Below are 24,173 nucleotides of genomic sequence, written 5' to 3'. Positions count from 1 at the left end.
TTTCGAATACATATCTAACAAGAGCAAAGGTTGTCGACGATGTCGTCACAATTAACAGTGGCTAGTTCTAGTTTACATTTCCAGGTATTATAACAATGAAATCAATGAAGTATGAAGTGAAAAATTTCACCATTTTGATATGATATGACATTGAGCCGAGCTCAATGAACACATCAATTCCCTTCAGTTGTGAGGAAAATTTGTGAAAGTTTTAAAGAAAGAAGATTTTTTTTCTTTTCGCAACATGGCTCTCAGCGGTGGTCAAAAGCAGAGAAGCCAGATCTGCAGATTTGTCTGTAAATCTGCAGATTTCGTACATAGACTTGCAGACTTTTAAAAATCGAGGTTTTCGGAGACTTTCGTCAAAATTTACAGACTTTTGAAATTGCCTCGCCAAATCAGTTTAGCGTATCATACTTCATAGAGACATGCCTGCCAGCAAGACATACTTGCTGACTGCAGTTTTTTTTTCGGATACACAGACATTGGCAACCCTGTCTGAAGATTTTTGAAATTTTTACAACATGGTCTCCATTCACTTTATACCATTCCAAAGCATCTTTGGTGTAAAAAGCGAAGGAGTGTCATTGTTGTGTAGGAATGGTATCAACCGCATCTTTAAAGTATTCTTCATGGTATATTTCCTTGTTTAACGTCCAGGTAGAGATGAAGCTTTGGGTTGTTCGAGCACAACAACATATTGCCTACCTAACCAAATATTTTTTGGGAAACTTGGTCTTTTTCTTCGTAACAAAATGTTCCTCTTCGCCGTTTTGTTGCATGGAAGTATAAAAAGGGATTCTGGGAAACTACTTGAAGTCTTTCAGGTCGGTACACTTACCACCTTTTACGATTTCATACCTTGCCAGTGCTTGAAACTATGCACGAAATTTGGAGGCGTTTTTATTTTTCTATCTACAGTACGTACCGAAAAGTCTGGTCTCTTCTGCAATATTTTCTTCACCTTCGCGTCCTGAAATCCGATTTTGTTCCACTTCAAACCTTCCTGGCTGTTGTGAAACGTGTATCGAAAAATATAAGAACGTTATGGACAGTGCTTGCAAGTAAACCAAGCTTATTTGCAAGTTTTTTACTGAAAGATACAGATTTTCAAAGCGAGCGCACACATTTCCTCTTCTTGGGATGTCATCTTTGATCTAAAGCTTGTAGTGTTACCAAAATTGATTTTACACAATGAATATTTCATGCGTTGATGAAGTATTTCCAGAGATATACGTACTTAGGGGTGTCCAGATTTTGTCGCGAACAAGCCTTATTCCCGATAGATGTTCAACGATGAAACGATGATTTGAAGCCAGAGGAAAAAAATCATCGATTTTTGAGAAACTGATATGGGTTGAACTCCGGATTATTCTACTCCTGCTTGCTGTGTTTTTGAAATCAAAATCCGATATATAGAAAGTACGCCATACCATTTTATATGAGGCTTGCTTAAGGAGTTCGGGATAGGTGACATCTAAGATCATGAAGCCATTATTCTCCAGCCAGGTGCAACACAGACGACAACAATACTTTAGGTTATCGTCCTGTTGAACCCAATATACGTTATCAGGTCCAAGCCGACTTCTACTCGACCGACTTCTACTCAGCCGACTTCAATTCAATTCTAATTAAATATTAAACATTTTCGCGGTTTCCATTACATAGCATTCACATCTCATTGTTCCAATCTGTTTTCCCTGTTAGACACTGATCAAAATTAAAACTTGCTCAAGACGGCTCTACGTCTTAACAAGACTAAAACAAATCAAGAAATCAGCAAAAGGAGACAAAAAAAAATCTTTAATCAGCATCCAATGGCAAAGTAGAAGTGAAGAGAGACATGTGATGTGGTGTGTGTGTTGTTTCCCGTTGGCTGTGTTTCCATAAACATAGGACTATAATTGAATGATGTGGTGGCCAAGTAAAGCGAAGCATACTTGGTTCCTCGAGTCAATTAGGCTTTCTCTTCATGTATTTTCATATGCAGGGTAGTTAAATTGGCAAAACAATTTCCCCGATAAGAAGTTAGCTACGGGTTCGAGTCCTGTCTCTGCGGTAACATTTTCGCGGTTTTCATTACATAGTTCCATTCGCATGTCAATTTTCCAATCTATTTTCTCCGTTATACACTGATCAAATTAAATTTAGTGTTTTTGATGCGCCTCATTTTTTTCAAATATGAGAAACAAACTATGAAATTACTCTACGTTCCAAAGCGCAGAATGAATCCGTGTACACAAGAACAGCTTTTACGTATTAATGGGCCCGGAGGCAAGATTCTTTCGTGTTACCCTAACTAACTGAATGACCAAGAACCCGGGGGCACGTGTCCTGATGTAGACTATATTCGTATTATTTGTAATTTTTAATTCATATATAATGAGAATTGTAGTATTGTCGCTCTCGACGTATTCTTCAAACCGAAAAAAGTGTTCTATGTTGCGTTTTCGTTATCATTATGTTGTGAAAGCTAACCGATAGCTATCTGAATCAGTGCAGAAATTGTAATTGTAATATCTATGGTACTGCTATATCGATTCACATTTTCGATTTGCACGTGTTTATAATGGTTTCGCAACGGCAAAAATTTGTATCCAACTTGTAGCCAATAGCATAGCTGAGATTAAAGATATATTTGAATTGAATACCGATTACTTGTAAATGATAATTAGTCCAATATGACAAAACGATGCGATGATTTTAAACTTGAATAATATGGTAGCTAATTATGTTAAGAAGAAACATTGCTGTCACCTTTGTTTAACCAGTGTAACATAAAAAAACATGTTCGTGCTCTTATTGCAACATAGTTTGAACCTAGTGCTATCAGAACTAGTCGCGGACTCCTACATGGGCAGGTACTATCAACCAACAAGTTTACATCATCGAGTATCTACAGAAAACAGATACTACAATTCATCTAAAAGCTCACAAGGTCTGTGTTGTTTTGATCGGATTCGGCCATTATGGTACAGCAACTCAGGAGTGGTATGTAGGAAACAATATCTACATTGTACCGAAGGAATGTAATTATCCGAACACCCGAGAGCTTCGCCTAATAGAAAGATATCGGGCCTTTGGATGTGAAACCTCGGTAAATATAAAAAAAAACAAGTAAATAAAAGGTAGGAAAAGACTTTCACACAGATAACTGAGGACACTGTGCTGAACTTGATGGGTGGAATCAAATGTGAAGTTAGAGCACACAAGTCCGATGTATGTGATGTAAATGAGTTGTCAGTTGTCAATTAACCCTTTCTTACCATGTTTTATCTGATTTAGAAGTATTGTTACAGTGGAAGTTCTTCTTTGGATAGATTTTGCTGTGTGCTTATCTTAGTTTGTTTTTTTTATGATGATCAAAGATAGAGCAGCGAGATTCAATTTTTCACAGCGTTTATTTAAAACTAGGATGAAAACAAAACGGTTACCTATTTTTTCAGTCGATAGAACATTCGGTACACATAGAAATTGATTGAATCGAATTCGGTATAAATATTTGAACTTGAACTAGAGCCAACCATATCTCGAAGTCTGCTGAAGTTCACCCTATCTAGGCACAGACAAGACAAATTTTGACAGATGTCCTACATTTCGACAGACACAAATGTTACCGATGACCTCCATTTTTCATATCTTGCCTCTACATTGTCATCACCCTCGTCACTTTCAAAGGTTATGTTGACATTGAAAATCTACGATACGCGATGAGCAGCAGCGCTTTAATTACACATTCGATCACCTATCTACTTCCCCACCTGCATGCGCAGCTACCACTTTTGTCTCACTCACTCCAGCAGCGAACAAGCTACGCCAGTTACTTGATGTGCATGTTTGCACTCAAACTTTGATCAGACTTTCCGCGGTCTATGGGTTGAGGTTGGTATCTTCTTTTCTAGGCTTCGCCGTATCCAATTGCGCCTTGGCAATCGAAAAAAAACTGAATAATGTTTCGATCGCAAACCGCCCCACACAACCACACAAACAGAAGTCATCGTCATCGAGTCCAAGCACGGTCACGACGACGACGCTAGACTATGACTATGATCGTCATCGTGGCCGTCGGTGTTCAGAAGTTTCACAGTTGGCAACGTGCAATCATTGCATATCCCACGGAAAACACCCAGCACTTCGGACCAGTTGCAGTTGTGATGTAAAACAAATAGAAGGAAAAACGCTTAGCGCAAGCGTTGTGGGTCTTCGTTGGTGTGTATGTATGTGTGTGTGTGAGAGACTGTGAGCGAGCTGTTTTACAGCGTTTTCTTGCTTCGCTTTTTAGTGCAATGACATTGAACTTGTTCAAGAGTCGATATATCACGTCCGAGTACAAAGCCGATTGACTTTGTCGTCGTTTGGTGGGGTATTGGGGCGATTAAAACGTGCGATGAGCTGGATTCTTTAGTCCCAACCAGTCGTCATGCGAATGAATGTACTTGGTGACGGGCAGGGTCGTAGTGTGGGAGTTTCTAGGGCAGATGACAGGGTTTGTTGTGGGTAAAGTCTAAAGTATTCTTTTTTCACTAAGATTTATAAAGGTCTAATCAGTAGAACTAAAAATCCTCGAATATTACAACGCATCCTTCTGATAAGTACCAATGTATTCAATTTGATTGACTGCTACAATATTGATTGAAGTTAATTTTCAACGGAACTCTCGTCCGTCGTAGCCGTCGATTCCTTGGACTACGCGCCATCGATACATACAAACACTATCTAAACCGGTCGATGCAAAAAGCCATGTTAATTATCATTCACACTCGGCAGAACTGAGGTCAAGCTCACCAGTATCTACTTAGCTACACAGTTCGCGGGCACGAGTTTTGCAATTCTAACTGCTTGATTTTCATATTCGCCGTACATGAAGGCTTCGTGGTTATATTTTCCTACTAGATCCTACCTGTATATCCGATCACTCAAGTTAATCTTCGTTATAAAGTTACGGTAGTTGGAAACAGACAGTAACCCCTACTAAAAAATTAATTAAGGTTAAAACTTATCGGGTGCTTCTGCAAAACTCCTAATGACAAAGCTTCGTAGACTAGAAGACGGCCGCAATCGAAGTTGTTGCACTCATACTGCTCCGCAGTGTCCAGCCTTACTCATAGGTTGATTTAGAGTCACCAAAAACCGGAATTCAAAGCAAAACAGGCTGAACGTTTTGCACTAGTCTTTTTATAGCCGTTCAATGAGATTTTGCTGGTTAGTACTATCTGTTTATAATTGCAAAGTGGACGTCCTTCTGAGTGGTGGACATTCGCTTTACGAAAATCAAATGTCGAAATAAGCATCTGAACGGAGCTTCGTCATTGACCAAACTAAAGTTTTGACTGAAATCATGATAAGGACCATTTGGCAATTGAAGAACAAATAAGGCTTCCTTTGAAACGTCAAGTTTCGATTAGTAACAATGAAATTCACATTAGCCAACCAGAATTGCTCAACCGCCCACCATAAACGATGCCTTTGGCTGGCCGCATATGAACGCTAGACATTGAAACTATGAACCAAACCCGATCTCGCCAACTGGTTGCTTTTTCAACGTCGTTGCCCTATACTAAAGGATTTAATCGACACATTCACAGTGTGGATTAGCGCGCACCTAATCTCGCATGCGCCGCCGAGAGCACAAATGCCATGCTGCAATCTTTGGGTGAGGTCATTTTTCGTTTTTTTTTTCTTCAAGCACGCTCACGTTCGCACCTCATTGTAATCGAGTACGCGAAGTAGGGTTAAATTGGGGTGAAACGGATAGATTTAACGAATAATATCAAAGCTCAAAACCGAAGGCGTCATTAACTTACCCCAGTATCACAATCCGGTAAGTTAACTGTTTTGCCCAAACTTCCCCATATGACGAGAGATGGAAAGAGTAAGAAAAAAAACATCCACTTCGCATGAGATAGAACCCAGCTGGTCTAGCCGTCAATTGAGCAATGCTCAACGAATTCTGGGCACCTTTCGTAACAACCGTAAGTCAACAAATAACGCGACGGTGAGCTAAGTCGTGCTAAGTGAAAAGTATTATGACTAATATTTGTGAAACCGAACGAAACACTCAACGGGGAAGGGAAGCGAACACTACATTTATCAGAGGGGAATGTGTAGACAACCCACCAGCCACTGTAGTGTGGTACCTATTTTCAGACCTCCCGCTCCCGTCTGAGGGCGAACGACTTGCAACGACCGACGTCGCGTTTGTCGAAACGGTGGTGTGCCATTTAAACATGAATTACATAATTTTTACCACAGCGTTAACCGATTATTTTGTTTTTTTCTTCTTTTTTTACTTTTTGCAACATGTTGCTGTCGCTAACTTATGAGCTTACTGTTTGGGGGACTGAAAATAAATTGACCTCTCTCCAAGTAACAATGAATAGATAGCCATCGTTCATGTGGCGGTTGTTTCGAAGGTAACTCACCGCACGATGAGAACTTTCACCGAAGCCATATTCCAGTTTAGGTCCGAAAAAAAAGTCAATGAAAGGTACAAGATATCCGTACCAAGCGGTGCAAATATCCTTCTTAAATGCGTCTTGCAAACCCCAGCAAATACGGCAAGGATGACCGACACCGGTTCTACTGCGCACTGCTAATTTGTACTTTCTGAAGGCTTGTTTTCAGCTGTAATTCTCATTTATTTAAATTTATTATGACAACACCTCAACGCACACGCGAAAACAAGTTTTATGGTCAACACGGTTTGCTCAGGGTTCTGAAGGGTAAATATCGCTGACTACTTACGATTAAAATGAATAAAACGATGATGACCGCAGCAACCACCATCACCACTACGCCATCATGGTTACTGACAGACAGGTTTTCCAATTCTGAACCGTTTGTCACTTTTTTCACAACGGGGCAAAAACGGTCTCGACACTATAAAAGGCATTTTGTAGAGCAGCGGGTTTTTTTATTGATGATATACACAAATGCTAGTGCAATCGTGTGGGTTGCGGGGATAACTTTATTATTTATAATCAAATGAGTTTGCCGTGCACAAACAAACTGACAGCTCACGTGGGTGAACGAAAGGTAGAATTTGGAATAAAATCACCTCGCCGGTAAATCGCCACAAGGGTTAGAATCGCTGTGAAATAAAAAAACATAGATGAAACTATGAAGAATGATGCAAAATCTTTAAGCATAAATCAAGAATCACCACTCTTACTTCTAACGTTAGATTTAAGAAGAGTATGATTATCAATAGCAAAACTAGGAAGACGAACACAAAAGCACTAAGTTAAATCTATGTGCAATTTGAGGAAACAATAATTTATCCATTTGTTTCAATGTAGACTCTAATTACTGGACCGTGTAAACTCTAACATTATTAGAAGTAATTTGAGGATTATTTGCGATCATTAAATCATACAAATGAACACATTCTAAACTTGATTGAATTTCTACAAAAGTGAGATTAAATCGTCGACTAAATAATGATTCATATCGCACTCGACACTTCATACTAAAAAATAGCTAAGATTTTACGACTAATATTACTAAAACCTGTTTCAAAGGGCGAACATGGCATAATTGAAACACAACTGTAACATTTTTTCCATTGGAGACATTAAAATGAATTATTTACATCCAGGATACTGGGTAGTGTAGTGTAGAGGATTACATTGCCCCCTTATGAAAAACATGATTTCGAATCAACGAGTTTTCATTAAATATAGAGATTACCGATATTACGGTTGTTATCTTTGTGTCACTAATAAGTTTTCTATCAAAACTATCTAATTATTCATTCTGACGAAAACTATAAGGCGGTGCGACCAATGTGTTATCAACTGTACTTTCATCTACTTTTTCTTTAAATCAAGAGGCTCATTGTGAATTTCAGATCGGATTTGCAATGCACAAGTTATATCTTTAAGATTGAACAATTTCATTAGCTTTTTTGAGTTTATTTCAGTATTAATACGCGAACAAAGAGTAGGCTCGTCTTATCATCTTTGGGATGAATCTTTATTACGACGACTGATTCAAAAGATCAGGTCATTGGGAATAAATTCCTCAACACTCCAGGGAAATTAAAGATTGAAGTGCTTATTAATACTATGTACCCTGAAATTATGTAACCCTTCTTGCTCCTTTATAGAGTGTCCAGCTGATTGTGGTCCGAGTCTATTGATTGTTCAACTCGAAATTTGAAGACAGAAAAAAATGAAAGTGAAAAGTAATTAATTAAGTCTGGTGGAATTCGGCTTCATCCTACTATTTAAAAAACGTGATGGAAAGAAACCAAAAAAATAAACTCAACGCTCTCAAATTCCGAAATAGACAAATTAACCCTTCCACTCTAAGGGATTTCTCGTCACTTGTCTGAACTCGTTCTGCCACCTCCGAGAAAATTTAGTGCACATTTCTTTTACAAACAGAGACACACTCACAGACAGTTTGTGTTTTCGACAAATTGAATGGAATAACATATTACTCCGTGCAAAAAATAAGTACGGGTGTGTAATGTCAGAGACATAACTGGATGTCGTGAATACAAATAAAACTGACACTCTTTCTTTATAGTTTCGAATATCAATTAGTTGATCGATTGTGTGAATTGTGCAAGCTTTCCTCTTTTTCACTATTAGAATTTGAAACGATACACCTAAACTAAAGTACATTAAACATTCTGACACAATACTAAATATTACGAAATAACCAGTATAGTTCTTTATGATAAAACAATTCAATAATGCCTTCTGAGTCGGTGCAATGCATTTTATATAGTTAGCAAATCAGCAGAAACTTCTACTAAAACTACAAGTGGTTGAAAAATGTACCGTATACAGCAGAGTGAAGAGAATTTCACATAATTCTTTGGGTATACAATCATTGTTCTAAAAATCACTATTATTTCACTTCGGATTTAAATATTTCAGTGAAAAAAGTTTGAGGTTTTAACCACGCAGAAGGTGTACTCTCCGTCCCTGCTGGTTAAATGCGTCCGCTCAGCTTGAAGACTAGAAAGCAAATAAGAACTGCGACCTGAGCGTTTGAGATTTTAACAACGCAGAAGGTACACTCTCCGAAGCTGCTGGTTAATTAAATCATTCTCACAACGTCTGCTTCCATCCAACGCACAAGAAGAAATGATAGATTTTCGACCACGGTTCCCCTTTTATACGCATTCAGATGAAGATATGTGCCTGACTACCTCAAAATCGTCGTCCTTGCGCGAGAAAGCCAAGCAAAAGTAAAGAGTTTTCCGCGTTGTTTTCACACTATTAAAAAATTCGTTGTTCACACTATTCAAAATACTATCAGAAATTTCTGATCATATTTTTGATGAAATGGTGAAAGAGTTATGTTACTACCGTTAATACAAGTCGAGATATTCACGATTAAGTTCTGCCCATTCTTCCATATAGCTAATTTTGAAAAGGCACCCCATAGTAAAGTAAGTCGTATTCACGACAAAATCGAGTTTCATGGTAGAATCAGGAATTAGAACTAATTGGCTCAAGTGGCACGTTCCCCAAGTTATTTGGAAATTTGTGCGGAAAATGCGACATATTTGAAAATGCGAGAAGAATATTCGATAATCCGTTCACGACAAATCGATGAATTAGGATGCTTCTTCGAATACAAATAGACTGAAATCAGTAGTACCGTTCGAGGGATCCGTCGTCGAGGTGGCTATAGTTTATTTCGAGGCTCTAAGAAACAATTCAAAAATCACGGAGTCTAACGAATGGAAACGGAGAAGTGGGATTTTATAAACCCTACGTTTGTCTACCGGGGGAGAGAGAAGCATTAAACTACGAAATCTGATTATTATTTCTGAAATCGTAGAAGGAATTTAACGTCGAAACTATGCCAACCAACCCAGAAAAAAGAGTCGTTCTTTTATGATGTGAAGTCATCATCAGCTTAGTTTTCATTGCCGTTTCAACCTTCCGAGTGAACGGACGTGCTTTGTGTTTACTGCGAAAGCGTTGAAAACCAGTGCCGTGTGTGATAAAGTGACCGGACGATCAAAACTAGATTGCTATTGTGTAATAGACAATAGTGCTTTTTCCTGTGAGAGGTTTTATGCACATTATATACTGAAGCAGTGTATTGTTGTGAGCGGACGATCGAAACAGTACCGTTAGCCGGTGATTGTTCGATCGATCAAAACAGGCCCAGCGGTGTACGTGATATCACTGTGCGGATTAAAAAAGAGTGTGCTTTTTCCTCTCGGAGGTTTTTTGCACACCATCGCAGCGGCGATACGCCGATCGACGAGGGCTAGGCCTTGGTGGCCCCCGTTGGATTTAAGTTAAGTATCATTATTTTGTTTTTTTTTCCTTCCTGCATTCGACTGTTCTATTTCTCCCCGATTCACTTATTTCTGTGCGGAGGTAGCTCCGCAACATGTCTAGTGTAAATTCTGACCCCCCCGTTCCCGATGATCAAATGGAGACTTCCCTTGACTATAAAAAGTCTCGCATAAAGAGCTATCCGGATGGGCTCGCACTACCGGCCGGTCCTTATGCGGTCTATTTCCGGACCAAATCGAAAGAAAAAAAATTAAATATTTTAAAAATATCGCGGGAACTGTCCTCGCGATACAATACTATAAAAAGTTTTGATAAGATACGTCCAGACAAGCTCAGGGTCCTGTTTACCAGTTCAAAACAGGCTAATGAGCTCGTTCAAAATGATCCTTTTACGCGGGAGTACCGCGTCTACGTGCCAGCTCGTGAAGTCGAAATCGACGGTGTGGTCACCGATTCGAGTTTGACTTGCGAGGACGTTCTTAAGTACGGGGCGGGTTGTTTTAAAGACCCCTCACTTAGGAATGTCAAGATACTGGATTGCAAGCGATTGCATTCAGTATCGATCGCCGGGAATGGAACAAAGTCCTATCCCCAATCAGACTCTTATCGTGTGACCTTCGCCGGTTCTGCTTTGCCCAACTACATCCTCTTGGACCGGGTTCGTTTGCCTGTTCGCCTATTCGTACCCCGAGTAATGAACTGTACTAATTGCAAACAACTGGGGCATACAGCTACCCATTGCAGCAATAAGCCACGTTGTGCTAACTGTGGGGAAGCTCATGCGAACGGCTCTTGCGGTAAGGATGCTGAAAAGTGTCTCTACTGTAAGGAGGGTCCGCATGACCTCTCTGATTGTCCCGCTTACAAACTGCGAGGTGATCGAATGAAGCGTTCCCTAAAGGAGCACTCCAAGCGTTCTTTCGCAGAGATGCTTAAAAGTGCCACCCCTCCTAAACAGACAACGAACCCATATGCCTGCTTGTCAACTGACGAGAGCGATTCTGACGACCCTTTGGAAGGTCCATCTTCGGCGGTCCCTCATAGCTGTAGGAAAAGAATAAATAAATCCTCTCATAAGCTACCTAGTAAGGGTTCGAAGGTGTCTTCCGAAGGGCTTCGAAAAGTTACAGCTAACGGGAATCGGGACACAACACCGAAGCAAAAAGCTCCTGGTCTCGGAAAACTCAATTCCGAGATGGAATTCCCACGACTTCCCGGGACTACAAAATCCCCAAGCGTCCCAGAAAATCTACCAGAGAACCAACTAGGTGCTGGACTTATCAAGTTCTCTGATGTTGTGGACTGGATTTTTACAACTTTCAATATTTCAGACCCTCTTAGAAGCATTTTAATTGCTTTCATGCCAACAGTAAAAACATATTTGAAGCAGTTGACTGCAAATTGGCCCCTTCTCTCAGCGATTGTATCCTTCGATGGCTAAATCATCCACCGAGGTCACGGATCTAATCACTGTTTTACAGTGGAATTGCAGAAGTATCATCCCAAAAATAGATTCTTTTAAGTTTCTAGTAAATGATCTGAAATGTGACGCATTTGCATTGTGCGAAACTTGGCTAACTTCTGAAATATCCTTAAACTTCCACGATTTTAACATTATTCGCCTGGATCGAGATGTTCCCTATGGAGGAGTACTTTTAGGGATCAAAAAGTGCTATTCTTTTTATCGAATTAACCTCCCCTCGATATCAGGTATTGAAGTTGTCGCATGTCATGTTACAATCAAAGGTAAGGACCTTTGTATTGCTTCCATCTACATTCCCCCTAGAGCCTTGGTTGGGCATCGGCGGCTCAGTAATATCATAGAGCTCCTTCCCGCACCGACGTTGGTTTTAGGAGACTTTAACTCACACGGTACGGGATGGGGCTGTCTTCACGACGATAACAGATCAGCTATGATCCATGACATTTGCGACAACTTCAATATGACAATCTTGAATACGGGAGAAATGACACGGATTCCTGCACCACCAGCAAGACCAAGTGCGCTGGATTTATCCCTTTGCTCGACATCGCTACGGTTGGATTGCACGTGGGAGGTAATTCCAGATCCCCACGGTAGTGATCATCTACCGATCGTAATATCAATCACCAGCGGCTTAAAACCATCGAAAATAATCAATGTTTCGTATGACCTCACACGAAATATTGATTGGAATAGCTATGCGACCTCGATATCTGAGAAACTTGAAAGAACTCTACAACTTCCTCCGGAGGAAGAGTACACGTTTTTGGCTGGCTTGATTCTCGATACTGCGATTCAAGCTCAGACGAAACGTGTACCCGGCGCAAAAACTAACATCCGTCCTCCCAACCCGTGGTGGGACAAAGAGTGCACAAATTTAAACGCGGAGAGAGCCTCCGCGTATAAAAAAATCAGAAAAAATGGAACACCTGATAATTACCGGAATTACGCGGCGTTAGACGTTAAAACTAAGAACTTGATTAGAGCCAAGAAACGCGGTTACTGGCGTCGGTTTATAGACGGCTTAACGAAAGAAACATCTATGAGCACTCTTTGGAACACAGCCCGACGAATGCGCAACCATAACACCACGAATGAAAGCGAGGAATACTCCAACCGCTGGATATTCGATTTCGCTAAAAAAATATGCCCAGACTCTGTTCCGGAACAGAAGATCACCCGCGCCGCGACACCAAATACAAACGAATCACCGTTTTCGATGGTAGAGCTTTCACTTGCACTTTTGTCATGTAACAATAAAGCCCCGGGATTAGACAGAATAAAATTCAACTTGTTGAAAAATCTGCCTGACCCCGCCAAAAGGCGCTTGCTGAATTTATTCAACAAGTTCCTCACGGGTAATATTGTCCCACACGACTGGAGACAAGTCAGAGTTATCGCCATCCAAAAACCAGGGAAACCAGCCTCCGATCACAATTCGTATCGGCCGATTGCTATGCTTTCCTGTATCCGGAAATTGTTCGAAAAAATGATTCTGTTTCGTCTAGACAATTGGGTCGAAACTAATGGTTTACTTTCAGATACACAATTTGGTTTCCGCAGGGGCAAAGGAACGAACGATTGTCTTGCGTTGCTCTCAACAGAAATTCAAATGGCATTTGCTCGTAAAGAACAAATGGCGTCAGTTTTCCTAGACATTAAGGGGGCTTTTGACTCAGTTTCTATAAATATCCTATCTGAGAAGTTGCATCAGCATGGTCTTTCGCCAGTTTTGAACAACTTTTTACATAATCTATTGTCTGAGAAACACATGTACTTTGCGCATGGTGATTTGTCGACAATACGATTCAGCTACATGGGTCTTCCTCAGGGCTCATGCTTAAGCCCCCTTTTATACAATTTTTACGTAAGTAATATCGATGAATGTATCAACACATCTTGCACGCTAAGACAACTTGCCGACGACAGCGTTGTGTCTATTATAGGACCCAAAGCTGCCGATCTCCAAGGACCATTACAAGATACTCTCGACAACTTATCATCATGGGCTCTTCAAATGGGTATCGAGTTCTCTACGGAGAAAACTGAGCTGGTTGTATTTTCGAGGAAGCGAGAACCAGCACAATTACAGCTTCAACTAGGGGGTGAAACCATAGCTCAGGCCTTCACATTTAAATATCTCGGGGTCTGGTTCGACTCCAAAGGCACCTGGGGATGTCACATTAGGTATCTGAAACAAAAATGCCAGCAGAGAATCAACTTTCTTCGTACAATAACCGGATCATGGTGGGGTGCCCACCCAGGAGACCTGATCAGGTTGTATCAAACAACGATATTGTCCGTGATGGAATACGGATGCTTCTGCTTCCGATCAGTGGCGAACACTCATTTCATCAAGCTGGAAAGAATTCAGTATCGTTGTTTGCGTATTGCCTTGGGTTGCATGCAATCGACTCATACGATGAGCCTCGAAGTGCTGGCAGGCGTTCTTCCACTGAAAAACCGGTTCTGGGATCTCTCATATCGTTTGCTCATTCGATGCGACATTTTGAATCCTCTGGTGATTGAAAACTTCGAAAGGTTAGTTGAGCTTAACTCTCAAACCCGTTTTATGTCCTTGTATTTTGATTACATGGCTCAGAATATTAATCCTTCTTCGTTTGTTTCCAACCGTGCTCATTTCTTGGATACTTCTGATTCTACTGTGTTTTTCGACACATCCATGAGAGAAGAAATTCGTGGAATTCCGGATCACGTGCGCCCTCAAGTGGCCCCAAATATTTTTTATAATAAATTTAGAACAGTCAACTGTGAAAAGGTGTTTTACACTGACGGATCAAACATCAACGAGTCCACAGGCTTCGGCATCTTCAATCAAAACATCACCGCTTCTTACAAACTCAGTGATCCGGCTTCAGTTTACGTCGCAGAATTAGCTGCTATTCAGTACACCCTCGAGATCATTGAAACCATGCCCAAAGACCATTACTTCATTGTCACGGACAGTCTAAGTTCAATAGAAGCTCTCCGGGCAATGAAGCCAGGAAAGTATCCCCCATATTTCCTGGGGAAAATACGGGAACATTTGAGAACTTTATCTGAACGGTCTTATTTAATATCGTTAGTCTGGGTCCCTTCGCATTGTTCCATTCCGGGCAATGAAAAGGCAGACTTATTGGCTAAAGTGGGCGCATTGGAAGGTGATATTTATGAAAGACCAATCTGCTTCAATGAATTTTTCAGTATTTCTCGTCAGAAAACTCTCGAAAGTTGGCAAACTTCATGGACGAATGACGAACTGGGACGATGGCTACACTCCATTATCCCTAAGGTATCGACGAAACCTTGGTTCAAGGGGATGAACATGAGTCGTGATTTCATTCGCGTTATGTCACGGCTCATGTCAAATCATTATACATTCAACGCACATCTCCGGCGTATCGGGATCGTGGAGAACGGGCTCTGCACCTGTGGCGACGGTTATCAGGACATCGAGCATGTCGTGTGGTCGTGCGTAGAGTATCGTGACGCCAGGTCGAAGCTACTGGAATCCCTCAGGGCCCGAGGTAGACCGCCTGAGGTGCCGGTTCGGGATGTGTTGGCGAGTCGGGATAGTTCATATATGCTTCTCATATACCAGTACCTCAAACACATTGATATACAAGTGTAATGTGTTATTCCTCGCTCAGAAAATATAATCTCCACCTACAGGTTCGACACTAACATCCGCCCGATTCTCTCGATCCCCGTCCCTGTTCACCATCTTCATTGGAATTAACAAGATCTTTTTTTTTGTCACTAACTTTTTCGTTCCCCTTTCCCTGTTTTTTCACCATCTCGATGGCAACTAATTAGATCTCTGTCGTTTTCAAACATTTTGTTCCCACACCCCTTTTTTACCCCGTTTCCCACAATATTTACTTCTTTTTTTCATTCTCTTCCGTAACATCACCATCACCGGAAGACCGCTCCAGTCAATGACCAGCATGCGGGCCACCCGCCGGGCCTTCGTAGCCTGGGGGTGTTTCCCGCGGACCCTCACGGACCGAAGAATGCGGCCAACATAGAAAATTACCATCGCCATCTGGAATCATCTCATCCTAAATTCAATTCACCGGCCACTACCGATCGCCAGATACTATTTTACATAATGATACTACTCTAGTTTTAAGTTAGACGATAATTAAGATTAGTAAATACCCTTGGCATCTTAGAGCTTAAGCAGTGTGCCTTAATATTATATTATATTATTGAATAAAAAAAAAAAAATCAGCTTAGTTTTATCCAACGAAAGGCAAAATCGCGAAAATAAAAAGTTTGTGAACAACGCACCTAGACTCTGAACTCGAACCTTCAAACTTTGTCCACTCTGTAAAAATGTTCAATTGAACTACTTTATAATGGAACATATTTTCTGTTTTCTTTTCTGACGTTCATCCACTAAAGACGTTTGAGATTTATTGGATCTTTTTGTCACTTGGATATCTCTAATAACAGAAAATGCATGATGTTTCAAGAAAGCGAGATTATCGTTACTTGAAATAAAATAGCATAGTTTTAAGATTTAAAAATGTGGAGCAAAATTTCAACTTTTTACAAAAGTTTTCTAAATTTCAAGTGTTTTTAATGGATAAATTATCGTTTTAAAACATTTCCAACGAAAAATAGTGGTGTGTAGTCTCATCCTGTTGAAACAGTTTTGTCTTTATTTTAAGTATTTCCGGGAACACATGGTTCTGAGAGAACCCTGATCAAATGAATTGTATAGAAGATGAAACCTATCAACTTGAATATCAGGTAAACGCAAGTCTTGATCCAAAAGAAGACTCGTTGATTAATATGCACAGAAACGTCTTTTCTTTGCATCGATTTTTGTCGGAATTCCCTTATAATAATATGCGACATTAGATTTTATGATTCTACGTTTGTGAGTCTGTGTAACTCATTTGTACTAAACCAGGGAGGACGCTTCGAAATCATTTTCAGAATTTTATTCTGAATCCTTTGAAGCGTTTTCTTCCTGGTGGAACAACAACTTGACCAATTTGGTACTGCATAAAGCATAGCTGATCCGAAAATTTGTTTATAAAATAAAAATTTGTTTTCAAGACAGATGTTAGAAATCATGTTTATAAGTGGATATAGTCATTTAATATATTTACTATACTTCGACTGGATTCCTTGTATTTAATTCTTGAAGATTTTGATTTGATTTTTATCATGCGGTAAACCTAAATATATTGCTTGATCAGATCATGTCAATTTCAAACCATTCAATTTGATGACATTATTATTTGGTTTAAAGGAAGAAGCGGTGGGGTTACGAGGTATCGTATTTTTGCCACATTTAGTGAAATTTTCAATTTGCTTAGGTAATCACTAAAAATATTTAGGCTTATTTGTAGACTACAGCTCACTCGTAGATTTCTATCTGTGTCCAACAGACTGTCAACAAGGTTTTCTAGACACCCAACTGCTCACCAATCTACCCAATAGAAAATTAACAACAATTATCAATTGGAATATTTGATGACGATGTAAAGATAATTCGAGACATCGCATATATGTCTAGAGTGTTTAAAAAAATGGCTACCAAAGTACGCAAGAGTGTGAAGGATGGCGAGGCAATTTTAGAGAAAGTTCGTGTGTTTATTCAAACTGCGTAGGATTTGCGTAATATTGTAATTGTTTTTTAAGTGAAATAAAAACAAATGCAAAATAGTTGGGTTTCTATCTCCGAATTAAAATGACTACAGTTTGCTATGGTTTACAAAGTGGAAGTACAGTATATCAACTTAAACTTCCACGTACCGCTTCTGTGAAGTTATAGAACAATTCAACATTGAAAATGTTAGTCTAACCCTCAAAATCGACCTTTGTAGTCAAGATCATCCAGCTGGCGCGTGTTGACCACGTGCTATCATTTTGCGTTGCCACGCGACCGTGAACATTTCATGCTTAGAATAGTAGAAAATTTATGGACCCTTCTGAAAAGTGCGAAACCTTCCAAACAGTAAACAGACCCTGCGGGGCTGAGGGGGCTCTCTTTATCATCATCCAACCGAAAGTGGTTGTGAAACCCAAAGCCGAGCTAAATGAGCAGAATCTCTCTCTGTCTCTTTTCTTTTCTCTCCCCTTTGCGGGTACCTAATTTCCTGTCTGACCTTAGTCGCATAACATTGGACATTAACTAGTTCACCACGCTTGCTTAATTCGAGCTCACGGCACCGGCAATCTGAAGAACAGCTATAGAATCGGTAATTAAAACAGCAAAACGCCATTCCTCCCAGTGCGCTACCCTACCTGACAAAAAGGAAACCGCAAAATACCATCGGATTCGGAACTAACACTCAGGTTACCCTGTAGTGCTGCCGGTAGGTACTGCGTACACCACTGCGGTTTGTATTTCGAAACGGTTGCAAACTGTGACGATTTCCATTGCTCTCAAAGTCAGCCATTCGTCGCATTTTCCACCGGACGAGTTATGCGTATCAGCGTTATTGTTGTTGTAGTCGTTAGTTTGTCAGATACCTGTGCGATACTCTCGGGGCAGAAGAGAATCGTAAAATGGAATACCGGAACCTTGAACTGATGGTGCAATGAGTTTGTCTAGGTCGCTTTTCACCGTGTCGATTTCGCGTGACCCCAACACATATCAGTTTAACACATATGCCATCTGACAAACTAGTCTAACTAATGTTTGACTTACACATGGGTTGATTGTCGAAAAAAAAAACCGTTTTGCACATAACTTTGTATTACGTTGAAAAAAAACACTGGGATATGTGTGAGAAAATGAGAAATACAAATCAATCGCGTTCGATGACCAAAAATAATTCAACTATCGACAATCGCCACTGAACTGTAAATCCTCAAATCCTTGACAACATTGTTGACCGTCGAACAAACTAACCACTTGAAAGCTGAAACAGAGTCCACCTGATGATTGCACTAGGATACCCCATTCGACAATCAGCAGAACTGGTACTCGCACGAGCCGGTCAATCAGTTTCAGTCAAGCAAGTTGCGAAACAATAGTAGCAACTTCCATCCGAACGATCCACTGTTCCCTTCGTGTTCCGTGCCACCCTTGCGTTGTCCACAAAAGTCATACCAAAGTCGTCGTGTGGCCTGCCTGGGCAACGTCAAAGCACAAAAACATTCTCGACATCGGCAGCCACCCTCGGATAAATATTGGTAGCTACCATCACATTGCAAACCGCCCGGTCTGGGTCTGGGGTAATACACAAACCCCGTACAAAATATAACCGGTTGCCGACGAGCACGTGTTGCAACGTTGACATTGAGAGAGCGGCGCGACTGACAGAGTGCTGCTATTCTCTCGCTCTTTTAGGCGTTTCTGTCCCAAGTTGGCTGAATGGTGCACTACAATTGTAGTACGAGCAGTGTTTAACTGCCCTGGCTAGCCTTGTATGCAGACGCCGTTAAGTTAAACATAGTGCGATTGCAAATGCAGAGAATGGAACAGTTTTTTTTGTTGTGTGCTTCTCGAGAGGAACGGGTGACTTTGCTGTTGAAAATCGACACTAATTTGGGCCGATTTTTTTTTTCGTCGGCGAAGAGGTCTAGCCCCAGGGTACACATTCGTTGTCTTGTGCCCACAATGTATTGGGAAAGGGTTTCATAAAACATCAAGTGAACCATCTGCAACGATAGAATGTGTTTTTTGACAGCTATGGATAGCGGCGAGGGTCATCACTTGAACAGGTAGCTTTTGAATGCTAAAATACACACGTGCGTTGCTTCTCTGCACGAAATCATGTCGTTTGGATATTCATGTTAGCAAAATTACAAATGCAGATGGGTTTCAAATTAAAAAAATTACCGATCAATAAATAGATAGCATCTGAAAACAAGAACAAATCTGTTCGTAATGCTTACGCTTGTGCATATTTTGGGTTATATGATGTGTTGTAATCACATATGTATTTTTCCAAGATATAACGAACTGGATTATAGCTTTTCATATCACTTACCGCGATACACTAAAAATTCAACATAGTTCAACTTAGAGTGCCTATAACCAGAGTGACGACGTCTCATCCGTAATGTTGGCAACAAACCAAAACGTTTAATCCGCAATGTTGGCAGTTTCGTTAGCTTTCCATTGTATTTGACAGGTCGTTTGCTCGTTTGGAACAAAGCTGTCATTCCATACGAACAGTTGTCGTCACTCTGGTTATAGTCACTCTAGTTCAACTTTTTATCAACATCAAATTCACATCTTCAAACCTTCCCAAACCTATGGAACTGCTCTTCGTATGAGCTACCCTGAAGATGAGGGGTTTCCTATGCAACCCGATCAAACGCTGTCGCTGTCCTTACATGCTCACATTACGCGGTAGGTCCCAGCTTCCAATTCTGTTCCTACTAAAATTTGTCTTATATCGCTGAAAATTCTACAAAATAAACTCAATCATTGGCCTTTGATATTTATTTTATTTTGATTCGAAAGCTGTTTTTTTACGTTTATAAGTTTTTCTTCGCCGTGGCATCCACATGAAAGCTGTTTGTCAGAATCAGAAAAACTGTCTAATCTTATGCGCAGGGTTAGAAATCGATGCAGTTTGTAAATGCGATAGTTTTATCCATTACGTTATGTCACTCACTCACGCATGGGTCCTGAGCTCTCAAAGGAGTACAATATAAAAGATTTCCTCCCTGGGCGGTTGCTCACTTTAGGTTTGAGTTGAGGCCAGGTCAGATTCATGTCGACTAACTAACTGCCCGAGTTAGTGGTTTTATTCATAAACACTGATCTTACAAGTCAGTCAGACGCGTACAAATGGACAAGTTTAACAAAATAAATGTAATACCAGTCACAGGGTCTAGCTCTACTGAGATGCCCTGCTGGATTCCAAACAAATCTGTTTGCATTTCAGTAAATGAACACACAAAAATTCTACTACAGCACATGGTAGGAGCAACGATTATTGCGGACATTGTTCGCTGTACACACTTGAAGGCAAATGACTATTGCATTGAAACAACGTTTTTGCTTATTATGACTTGCCAATTTTGAAGAATTTGACGAACGATCCTTAATTTTCGAAATAAACTCGTAGAATCTCTTTTCACCTTTCTCATATAGAAAGACTATGCAATTGCTGTGAAAATCGACTTTTATTCGATGCCCCGGGGGACGAGCGTCATATCCAAAGAAGCAAACCTTGTTCTTGTAGTGTAACTGTCTTAACTCTTCCACAACGATTGTACGATTGGAATTTGATCCCCTAATTGGAAACCAGAAATGAAACTGCTCAAATTCAGTTAAAAATCCGATATGGAACTTGAGCCTTTCAGCACAAGTAGTAATACGAATGATTTCCACATTCGTCACAAAAACGTGTGAAATGTGGGAGTCAAGATGATGAGCATTTGAAATTTCAAATCATTATTTAAAGGAACCAGCTAGTGTGATGGCCGTTTTTCAAGCCTATTTTGGCGTTTTTTGTAAAGCCGTTGAGACAAAATAATTGTTACTTAATATGCTTTTTGAATACATTTATGCAGTGGCGTCTCGTGACGACATTTACGGGTTGTGCACTGCTTATGTGGTATGAAATCAGTTGTAACAGTCCGTTGCGAATGAAAGATAACGATTGAGAATATAATATTCGTTTGTGTTTTTCAATACAATGAAATATTGATATACATTTGGATGGGATTTTTTCTATTAAACTTATGTCGTATCATCGACACAATAGAAGCATTTGGCAACTCTGCACATCAAGCAAATCTGTCCATAACTTCATCAATAATTTAGTTTTGACATTGCAACTGAGACAGCAATTTGTTTTCAACTGCCATAAGCATAAGCCACTGAAGCCCCTCCTGAATGTATGCATACAAGCTCTCAGAGAGCTACCTGTGACAGAGAGAACAACAAATCTTAGAGCTGAGCTCAGTAATTCGTTCTTTTCTTGAATCTGTGCAGTAACTTATGTGCATGGAAAAAACACTAACACAGTGACAAGAGATACTTGAAATTTTGTGGAATTGCTGTGGATAAAATCGCTCATAATTTTATATTCGGTACCATCTGACCTACTTTCATCGAATCAATTGAGAATCTAAAAAACAATTTCACTGAATTTTACCGGTTGTGCAGTGCACGAGGTGCACATGAGGACGAAACGCTACTGCATTTATATGATCTTCGGATTTTCGTTGAAGTCATTACAGGAATACAAATAAAAGAAAAGAACCATAGACTATTTTATGGTTGATATTTGTAATAAAAACTAGAATAAAAAACAATATTCAAGAAAATACTTTTTTTCAAGCTTCAAAGAAGAAACTGCATCTTTGCTTATTTCATTGGGTGCCAGAAAACTAACGAAACCATCTTAATTCTTTTAATTTGAAGTTTCAGATGTACTAAAGATACTGTGTAAATTTAGCAGAAACTAAATTGTATTAATTTTCCTCTTGGATATGATTACCAGCGATGAAATCAGGAATTAATTTTGTTAAGTTCATGCTCGATGGTCAGCTGTGATCTCTGTTCATTTGCTTCTAGGAAACATAAAATTTTTCACATAATAGTACACGCCTTTTTATTTTACAGAACGAGAAAAATAATGAAACTCTTATACTGAGGATATTACTTATAAAATAATTAAACTAATGATCATAAACTAGTTGAGGTTAGTGTGAACTTGAGGCTTCTTAGTTTGTCAAAAGATTATAACATTCCAGCATATCGTTTCTTAACATAGTGTTAATCCATTGAGAAGAATGAAATATTCAGATCCCGGTTGAGTATTGAGTAGTATAACACAAAATGTATGTCGGGTGTTTTCAATACTTTAGCCAGAAGGAGCAAACCAAACCGCAATATGCCACAACATTCTCGGAAATGTTGGCACTAAAAAAAACAATTCGCTTCGTTGCTGATGCAATGCAGCGTTTTAATACACAAGCTATGCGACAGACATTTCTTCCGTAATATTTGCATTCACACAGTTTGTTACAGCAAGGTGACCATGGGTTCAAGGCACCCCTCTATAGATAATACTTTATGGAAATACGCGTGCTTTTTAATAATAACATTGGGTCACCTCAATCCCAGCACAAACATTCCATCGTGTAGTTATTCAGTCCGATTGCAGTTATGCTACTGGAGCATGAACGCTCATTTGTTATGCTCATAATTTGCCAACTTCCATAACCTTCAAATCAACTAACAACTAGCAATTGTTCTTTGTGGCCACTGGAACTGTTTACCTGCGCACAAACCAGACGAAGGTAGCATTTATACTCCCAGAGCACCGTAGCGGGGGGTCGCTAAGCGGTACCTTATGCGCGCATGACAGCCTAGACATGGTCCGAAATCACGCGCCCAACCAACCTGCATCTCATTACCGCGCGTTTAAACACCGGTGGGGGTAGATTCGAACGCAAATGATTCAGATCTCGTTAGGCTCGTAAGACGATCGCGCATATGAGCCAGTCCACGCGAATAATTGGGTAAACAGTCTCGGCTGGTGTTCAAACAAATTTAGGAGAGTTAGAATTGCGAAAATTTAACCATTTCTCACCGAGTCGCGCACCTCCCCCGAAATTAGTTCGTACACTCACCGAACGCGCGGTTGGTAAATTATTACCACCGACACATTACTATAAATCAGTTAGGTGATCGCGTATATTTACTACATTGTACTTGTCCGATGATCAGTAGTTGATTTTCTAGGGTGGTCATAGTACTCGGGAAAAACTTGTTTCAGAAAAGTTATGGTTTCCATAATTCTATAATTGAAACCTGCTTATGTAGACAAAAACAGAAGCCAAAGAAGAGGTACTTCAAGCAGGTAACAAAACTTTGGCACATATACAAATAGCTAAAATGAGAAAACATCATATTGTGACGTACGTAAACGATCAACAACCGATATTCGTCATAATTACAAACAGTTCGTGTTCTAAAAAAAAATCTACAAATGAGGGATCGAAAATCGTTCAGGCGGTTACCTCTTTGGCACCATGTCTGACCCATAATGTCATGGTAGAGCGTGTGGCAGGCATGGGAGCAGGCCGTATTTTTACAGTAGATTCACTTTTTGCGACCATTGTGCAATTAAATAGCTATTTCGGAACGAGTGACTGAGCCGGTGTGATTAAAATTAAACTTACTTGGTCTCTTGCTTCGACAACACTAGGAGAAACACGTAGAAACTTACCTTTCTTTGTCGGCGAACACGAACTTTCGCAGCTTGAGATCACGTAGCACTATACCCTGTTCGTGACAAGTTTTCACCACCTCGCACATCTGACGGAACAGCCGGCGGGCTTCCGGTTCACGCAAACGTTTACGGACGCGAACGTGTGAGTGAAGATCGCCCTGGAAAAAATAGAACGAAAATGTCATGGAAATGGTAATACGATGTTATGCTCTTTGGAACTTAAGCGGTAGTCATTTAAGGTCTGGACATACT

General features: G+C 40.1%; 1 protein-coding gene across 3 annotated transcripts in view; it reads right to left on the bottom strand.

Annotated features, from left to right (window-relative positions):
* LOC131427139 (tribbles homolog 2-like) overlaps window positions 1-24,173 on the bottom strand; it is a 113,760-nt gene that overhangs the window by 63,781 nt on the left and 25,806 nt on the right. For all 3 annotated transcript variants that reach the window (XM_058590074.1, XM_058590075.1, XM_058590076.1), the window contains exon 4: window positions 23,919-24,079. In XM_058590074.1, coding sequence (XP_058446057.1) covers window positions 23,919-24,079 — 161 coding nt within the window. The remainder of the gene's footprint in view (window positions 1-23,918; window positions 24,080-24,173) is intronic.

This window comes from Malaya genurostris, chromosome 2, assembly GCF_030247185.1.
Source record: "Malaya genurostris strain Urasoe2022 chromosome 2, Malgen_1.1, whole genome shotgun sequence".
NCBI lineage: Eukaryota > Metazoa > Arthropoda > Insecta > Diptera > Culicidae > Malaya > Malaya genurostris.
The sequence above is the reverse complement of the archived record's forward strand: the minus strand, read 5'-3'. Positions and strand labels throughout refer to the sequence as shown.